An 8666-nucleotide genomic window follows, 5' to 3' on the forward strand; every position below is an offset into this window, starting at 1 on the left:
GCAAGAATAACTATAGTTGCTCAAGGATAAATTTAAGCCATGTACTTAATGTCTGATCCCGTATCTTTGATATGTTGGCAAGCCACTGGTCATCAATCGTACCGTTCCAACACTATGCTTCTTTTTTTAGTAGAAAATAATTGATTTAAGAAATATTTTCCTACAATTAATCGCTTGTAGCTATTGAGATAATTAATTAATGAAAAATATTTTCATTATCGATAAAAATGTATATTACACTATTTGGTGGAATGATGAGAATAGTTTTCGTTCTTCATTTTCTGTAAGCGATATAATTGCTCGTTCTTGAGAAACTGTTTTTCACACTATTCGTTTTTCGCGACCCTTGACATTTGCACATGCGAAAACGTGGTGACACCATTGTAAAATTGTTGAAGTATAAAACAGTCATAAGTGAAATGTCCGGTGTTATACAATCCCTTAGAAATTCCTGGCCTCGGAGTCATAAGAGATTCCCACTAAAACCCCTAAAGAAAGCAGCGACGAGCACCTTCGCTAATCATGCCGTCCGTCGGGGTCCCTTCGGATCGACAAGCCAATGAGCTGCCCACAAACCATTGATTTATCCCAAAAGCAGAATGATTCATCTCGAAAGAATAGCCCCCGCATTTCTCTAATATGATATTTGGCTCTGTTTATTTTATGAAAAATGATGACAATCGTGAAAAATATTTTTTTTTATAAAAGTCATTTTCATGAAAAACAATCATATTTTTTAACGTTTGGCTAAAACCTGAAAATGAATTGAATTTTTTTTCGTATGATTTGGAGAATTTTCTAAATAGACATACATTATCCGTGCGCCAGAAATTTATGCATGGGTAGCTGGAGAATTGGATACGAGCACCGGAATCTCGAGTCTAGTCTAAAATCGGGGCATGGGCACCTTGGTCTAGTGCTGGGCCTTGACGGACTAGAGCGCGAGCACTAGAGCACTGGGCTCAATTGAGCGCGAGAACTAAAGTCTTGGGGCCGCCCTTGATGCACCTAAGCACAAGCATCGAGGTCTCGGGCTTCGACTTCAACAAACCCCCGCTCGGAGCACTAGGGATTGAACCCGAGCACCAAGGACCCGGACTTAACCTTTTTAGACTTGGGCTCGAGGATCGGGACATGGGGCACAAGCATCGAGGCTTTAGGCCAACTTCGATGGACCTGGGTGGGCCGGGGGCCTTGGGATGGGCTTCGATGGACCCGATTGCGAGCGCACGGTACACAAGCACGACCTCGATGGACTCGGTCCTTAGTCTTGGACGCTGGGGACCCGAGAGCTAGCACTGGGGTAACGATTTTCGAATATTTAAAGAAAACTTACTTTTCTAAGTTTAAGCATAGGTTTTGCTGTTAACTAGAAAAATATTTTCTGTTAACTCATTTTATCATGCGAGCCAAATATAAAAAAATGAGGAAACAAAAAAAAATTCCGTTAAACAAATGACGCATTTATATTTTCTTCTTCATAAGGGAGGGTTATATTTAGACATGGCCATTTGGGCCCGTGGGCCCGAAACCGACCAGTTGACCGGGCCCACGGTTCCAACCCGTTAAGTTAAAAAAAAAAAAAAAGGGGGGCGGCTGCAAAGAGCCGTTGGGCTCTCCGCTCCGGGCCCCCTCTCCCCTCCCCCCCGGGCCAACGGCTCTTTGGGCCATTTGGCAACGGCCCAAAGAGCCGTTTGCATGCGGACAACGACCAATTGGCCGTTGCACAACCAACGCCCAATTTTGCCGTTGCTAAAAAAAAAAAAATTATTTCTTGCCTATAAAGTACTTATTCTCCCTCTTTCATTTTTCTCACAAATTTTTTGAACAATTCTCTCAATTTCTCTCAAATTCTCTCAATTCGCTTAAATTCTCTCAATTTGTTCAATTCTCTCAATCGGATTTCCGATCAATTCTCTCAAAAATGGCAAGTGGAAGCGGAAATGCTAACAATGGCAAGATGACTATGGGAGATTCCGAGTATCCCATTCCCGAATATGATTCTCATGAGTATTTACGTTGGGAAGACAACGACGATAATATCAACTATGTCCCGATTCCGAACATCGAGCACATCCCAACACAAGAAAGTCTTCATCCTCTCACTGGTGTCGAAGAAACGTCAACAACAAATGAGCCGGAACGGAAGGGCCGAGATAATACATCCGACTTGTGGCTACACTTCGACAAGGTATGTGATGAAGGCGAAGGTAAGTATAATATAAAATGTAAATATTGTTCGCAAACATATGAATTTACGAAAGGAGACGGCTACGGAACATTCCGTCGGCATTTGACGAAAAAACATCCAACGCGAGCGGGAATCGACAATACGCAACAACAAATTTTCAGATACGCCACTTCTAATCCTCATCCTATATTCTGTTACACTAATGCACTTTATAAACAAACATTAGCTGAATATGTTGCCCTTGATCATGCTCCGTTTAATACTGGTGAAAATTTTAATATGAAATATTTGATAAATACTGCGTTGGTTCCGCAAGCACCAACTATTCCAAAAAATACTCTTAAACGCGAACTTTTTCATCTTTATAAAAAAGGGAAAAAAAATCTTTAGCAAAATTTTTTGCAGAATTCAATGGACGTGTGCATATAGGTAGCGATATTTGGAATGATCCTTGGCAAATTCATTCTTATATGGGTGTCATCTGTCATTGGATAGGTGACGATTGGACCATTCAAAAAAGACTTATTGCATTCCGAGTTTTTGATGAAAGACATTCGGCTCATAATATTTATAAAATAATTAGGCAAGTTTTTGAAGAATATAATTTGATAAATAAAGTAGTTTCAATTGGTTTTGATAATGCCGCCGCAAATACCGCTTATATTCCCGAATTAGAAAATATTTGCAAACCCACTTTTGGCGGACAATTTTTTCACATTAGATGTGCTTGCCATGTTTTAAATTTATGTGTACAAGATGGTTTACAAACTCTTGACACTTCTCTCGCCCCAATAAATGGTGCAATTAAATTTTTATGGAGTCGTCCCCATTTTATGAAATCATGGGAAAAATTTTGTAAACAAAATGGGAGAAGGGCAAGAAAATTCTACAAGATATTCCGACTCGTTGGAATTCTACGTACAAGTTGCTTCGGCAAACTTTTGATTACAAAGATTTATTATGTATGTTTATTTCACAAAATATTCCCGAAATTACTTTACTTCCACAACATTGGGACGTTTGCAAAAAAAATTTAGATTTTTTGAAAATTTTTAATAATGCTACTAAGACTTTATCTGGTATTTATTATCCTACTACGCATTTATTTTTAATAGAGTGTGTTAATATTGGTAGTGTTTTTAGTGAATATGAAAATGATACTGAATTAGCTCGAACTATTTTAGTAATGCGAGAAAAATGGTTGCATTATTATTTGCAAATTCCTCTTGTCTATTTAGTTGGTATTGTTTTTTATCCACGTATTAAATTAGACGGTTTACTAGATTATTTGAATGTGTATTATCATGGTTGTTTACATTTGAAAGATTCAATAGATATTTCAAATATAATAGGAGATGTTAAAGAATCTATAGTAGTATTATATGGAGAATTTTGTAGTAGATATGGTTTAAGTGATTATGGATCTTTACAATCTACTGCCTTATGTAGCGAAGGTGGTAGTTCACTTAGTAGAGGGTATAATATGCTCAAGAGTAGGAAAAAAAAAAAAAAAAGGGGCAACAGGTAGTATTTCTGAATTAGAAAAATATTTAACCACTCAATTTGAGTAATGCAGAACATAGTACAAATTTCGAAATCCTAAAGTGGTGGAAGAGTCACCAAATCGATTACCTAGTTCTCGCCCTCATCGCTCGTCGGATATTAGCAACCCCTTCTTCAACGGTTGCAGTTGAACAAGCATTTAGCTTTGGAGGATTAGTTTTGGACTCTCGCCGTTCAAGATTAAGCTCGGAGTCTGTGGAAGCTCAAGCTTGTGTCGACGATTGGACGAGAGCGAAATTTCGACACCAAGAGTTGGATCGAGAATACAAATTTTTTAGCGATGATATTGGAGATACCACCGCCACGGGTACCACAACGAGTAGCGACGATTGACGATGAAGTAAGTTGGGGTTATCAAAGGTAAAAGAACTACATGGGCTTTGATTCTTCTATCCCCAAGAAGATATGTAAACGCTTAATGATAATTCATTAAGTTCAAGCACATTCCTCCTCTCTCTCTTTTTCCCCCACATTTTATTATAATGTACAATTTGATTATATTTTATAATTTATAATTTATTATGTTTATTTTATTATTTATTATTTTAAAAATTAAAATTAAAAAAGGAACCGGAATGAATCGGCCCGAGAACCGGCCTGGAACCGGAACCGGCCCGGAACCGCCAGTTCCGGTTCCACGGAACCGGCCTTGTATAGTTATATTATCCTCTCGAGCACTCGTCCACCCCTGCTTTTTTGCCCTTGGAAATGGCGGAAGCAGTTCTTTCCGGCCTTGCCACTTCCGTATTGAATAGCGTCGCCGCTGAAATAGCAAAACCTGGAGGCTCCTCAGCTTCTCAGAAGATCCGGTTGCTCTGCGGTGCCAAGGACGAGCTCCAAAGCCTTGAGAGCACCGTCCAGACCATTCAAGCTGTGCTTTTGGATGCCGAGAAGCAGCAATGGCACAACGACCAGGTCAAGCTCTGGCTCAAGACGCTCAAGGACGTGCTGTATGACGTACAGGACTTGCTCGACGATGTCGCATCTGAAGAGTGGCTCAAGGGCGGAGCCTTCGCCGCGCCGGGCTCCACTCTCGCCATTTTCAATCAACTCGCTCCTGTCTTCAAGAGTGAAGACCTTGTTGGAATCGTCGATGCTCCCCGTGACCAATTACAGCTGTCACCGCCACAATTAATTGAGCTGGGCGTCGCCGGCATCATCCTTGTTATGTGGCTTGATTTTTTCACTCTCAACTTATCGCCATTTCGCGCTCGTGTGAAGAGCCTCCTTTGTGTGTCGGAGAGCAACATCACATCACAATCAATTCAAAAAAACCGGATCAAATGAAATCGTTCCGCCCTGTATGCCGCTTTTGATCTTGCAGCCAAGCACAGACGGAAGTGAAATGAAAATTCAGAGACAGAGAGAGAGAGAGTGCTCGCGCGCATGTGGCTGCAGTTACTAGAGAGAAAGCGGGAGTTGAGAGCTGTGACCTTCTGGGCTTTGGTGGCTGATGCTGCCGCATCTACCAGCTTCGGAGACGTTCAAGGCCAGCCATTCATGTTATCCAGCGGAGGCTTAAGGATTAAGGAAGCTGTTGGAACTTGAATCTGAAGAGAAACCTGGGAGCCATGTACAAGTACTTTGGGCTTTCTCACAAAAGAACAACTGATCCAACGCTATTCTTTTTCTCTGTTGCAAGTTATGCTATTTCATCTGGTGGATTAAGTGAGCACGAAGTAACATGGAGATGCCGTTGGCCTTGCTATACATTCGTGCATGAAGTTGATCATGAGGCACCACCAAACCATTGTCTCCCAACATAAGCATCAGCTCTGCAACCTCCTCTCCAACGCGTCTTAGCGCCCGCTTTTGCCTCTGAAAATGGCAGAAGCAGTTCTCTTCAGCCTTGCCACCGACATATTGAAAACCCTCGCCACCGAAGTGGCGAAACCTGGAGGCTCCTTTGCTTCTCAGAAGATCCAGTTGCTCTGCGGTGCCAAGGACAAGCTCCAAAGCCTTGAGAGCACCGTCCAGTCCATCCAAGCTCTGCTTTTGGATGCCGAGAAGCAGCAATGGCACAACGACCAGGTCAAGCTCTGGCTCAAGAGGCTCAAGGACGTGCTGTACGACGTACAGGACTTGTTCGACGATGTTGCAACTGAAGATCTGAGGCGAAAGGTCACTTCCGGCAACAAGACCTGGAAAGAGGTACGCTTTTTCTTCTCCAAATCGAATCAGCTTGCACACCGGCTCAAGGTGGCTAATAAGATTGAGGAACTTAGGAAGAAACTGGATGGGATTAAAAATGATAGACAGTTCGAGTTAGATCCACATCTGAGTGGGCCAACTGTTGCCATTGAGAGGAGGAGGACAACTCACTCTTTTGTGCGCGAGGAAGAAATAATTGGTAGAGAAGAGGATAAGAAGGAGATCATCGCGCATTTGGTTGATTCCTCCTCTAGGGAGAGAGTTTCGGTTGTTTCGATCGTGGGTATAGGCGGGCTTGGAAAAACCACTCTTGCTCGGCTCGTTTACAACGATGACAAGGTTAAAGACTGTTTCAAGCCTAAGCTGTGGGCGTGTCATGGGGATCCTGACAACTTTGATGAGTATGTGATCATCAAAGAAATACTGAAATCTGCCCAGCATGAGTGTCAAGGGGATCCTGAGATGATGAGAGATCTGCAAGACATTGAGAATAAATCGAAGGAGCAGTTGCAGCAGCTCCTTCGTAAGGTGCTGGACGGGAAGAAGTACTTGCTTGTTCTGGATGACTTGTGGAACGAAGATCGCCTGGCATGGTTGCCCCTCCAATCTCTCCTAATGGGTGGTTCATGGGGGAGCAAGATACTCGTCACCACTCGCAATCGGTCGGTCGTAGATGCTACGGATGCGAAATCAGTTGTCCATGATCTACGGGGCTTATCTGAAGATAAGTCGTGGGACTTACTCAAGAAAATAGCTTTGGTTGATGGGGAAGAACAGTTAAATTCGAGACTGGAGATGATAGGTCGAGATATAGTCAGAAAATGCGCCGGTGTTCCTCTTGCCATCAGAACTATAGGCAGCCTTTTATACAACAAAAAGGATAACGAGTGGCTCCAACTCAGGGACCATGAACTTTCAAAAATAGATAAGTCGGGACATGGAATTATGGAAGCCCTTAAGGTCAGCTACGATCATCTTCCATCGGCGTTAAAGCATTGTTTTGCGTATTGTGCGTTGTTTCCAAAGGATCATGTCTTCGATAAAGAGACGATGATACAGCTTTGGATGGCACAAGGATTTATTGAGTCATTGCACGAGAACGAGGACCTACAAGAAGCTGGGGATCGTTCCGTCTCGGACCTACTTTGGAGGTCATTCCTTGAGGTTAAAAAGCTCGATGATTCCACAAGTGAGGTGAAACTATTCAAGATGCATGATCTCATGCACGATCTTGCCTCAAAAGTCGCAGCAGATGAGTGCAAGATGATTAATCTCAATGAGGGCGGCGGCATAGGTAGAGGAACTCGACATATATCATTTGCTTTCCAGTCGTCCTTGCCTCAAAATATGACCACTCAACTGGAGGCAACAAATCTACGAACGTTCCTCACATTGACGAACATGAGAACATATGGACCGGAGGTGTCCCCAATTGAATGTGAGGGGATTTTCACCAAGATTAGGCGTTGTCGAACTCTGGCTTTGCTTGGTCCAGATTTTTGTATCTCTTCTTCCTTGGGGACTCGGTTGAAGCACTTAAGATTTCTCGATATTTCCGGAAACACGGCCATTAAGAGCTTGCCCGATTCAATCACGGATTTGCTGAACTTGCAGACCCTTAAACTCTCTGGTTGCAAAAATCTTACAACACTTCCAAAAGATTGGAAGAAACTGGTCAACCTTAGATTTCTCGATATTTCCGGAAACACGTCCATTAAGAGCTTGCCCGATTCAATCACGGATTTGCTGAACTTGCAGACCCTTGAACTCTCTGGTTGCGAAAATCTTACAACACTTCCAAAAGATTGGAAGAAACTGGTCAACCTTAGATTTCTCGATATTTCCGGAAACACGTCCATTAAGAGCTTGCCCGATTCAATTACGGATTTGCTGAACTTGCGGACCCTTAAACTCTCTGGTTGCGAAAATCTTACAACACTTCCAAAAGATTGGAAGAAACTGGTCAACCTTAGATTTCTCGATATTTCCGGAAACACGTCCATTAAGAGCTTGCCCGATTCAATCACGGATTTGCTGAACTTGCAGACCCTTGAACTCTCTGGTTGCGAAAATCTTACACCACTTCCAAAAGATTGGAAGAAACTGGTCAACCTTAGATTTCTCGATATTTCCGGAAACACGTCCATTAAGAGCTTGCCCGATTCAATCACGGATTTGCTGAACTTGCAGACCCTTGAACTCTCTGGTTGCGAAAATCTTACAACACTTCCAAAAGATTGGAAGAAACTGGTCAACCTTAGATTTCTCGATATTTCCGGAAACACGTCCATTAAGAGCTTGCCCGATTCAATCACGGATTTGCTGAACTTGCAGACCCTTAAACTCTCCGGTTGCAATAATCTTACAGCACTTCCAAAAGATTTGAAGAAATTGGTCAATCTTAGACACCTCTTAATTGATGGGTGTGACTCATTGAGCCACATGCCATGTGGGTTGAACCATCTATCTTCTCTTCAGACTTTATCCAAATTCGTGGTACAAAAGATGGGCCATAGAGTACCTGGAGGTGTGGGGAGAGTGGATGAACTGGATGTGTTAAACAAATTGGCGGGATCCATTAGTCTTGAAAATTTGGAGTTCCTTCAACCAGCACCGAACAAAGCTCACTTGGGGAAAAAAGAAGGTCTCCGTTCGTTGCGAGTTGGAGTGGTCGACCCCGTGGGAGGAGCAAGATGACAAAAGCGAGAGCGATGAATCGGTCGTGGAGCAAGATGAGAAAAGCGAGAGCGATGAATTGGTC

General features: G+C 42.6%; 1 protein-coding gene across 1 annotated transcript; it reads left to right on the plus strand.

Annotated features, from left to right (window-relative positions):
- The first annotated feature begins 4435 nt into the window (after positions 1–4435).
- LOC125314598 (putative disease resistance protein At3g14460) lies at positions 4436–8602 on the plus strand. The gene is made up of 2 exons (XM_048277291.1): positions 4436–4669; positions 5786–8602. Exons 1-2 carry the CDS (start codon positions 4463–4465, stop codon positions 8600–8602), a joined length of 3024 nt encoding a protein of 1007 aa, XP_048133248.1. The 5' UTR covers positions 4436–4462.
- The last annotated feature ends 64 nt before the right edge of the window (positions 8603–8666 follow it).

This window comes from Rhodamnia argentea, chromosome 1, assembly GCF_020921035.1.
Source record: "Rhodamnia argentea isolate NSW1041297 chromosome 1, ASM2092103v1, whole genome shotgun sequence".
Classification (NCBI taxonomy): Eukaryota; Viridiplantae; Streptophyta; class Magnoliopsida; order Myrtales; family Myrtaceae; genus Rhodamnia; species Rhodamnia argentea.

Bases quoted from the DNA above. Each gene is read 5' to 3' on its own strand.
- LOC125314598 (XM_048277291.1), top strand. From the start codon at position 4,463: ATGGCGGAAGCAGTTCTTTCCGGCCTTGCCACTTCCGTATTGAATAGC. The intron at 4,670-5,785 runs GTCAAGCTCTGG...CACAACGACCAG, and splicing joins AGCAATGGCACAACGACCAG to GTCAAGCTCTGGCTCAAGAG.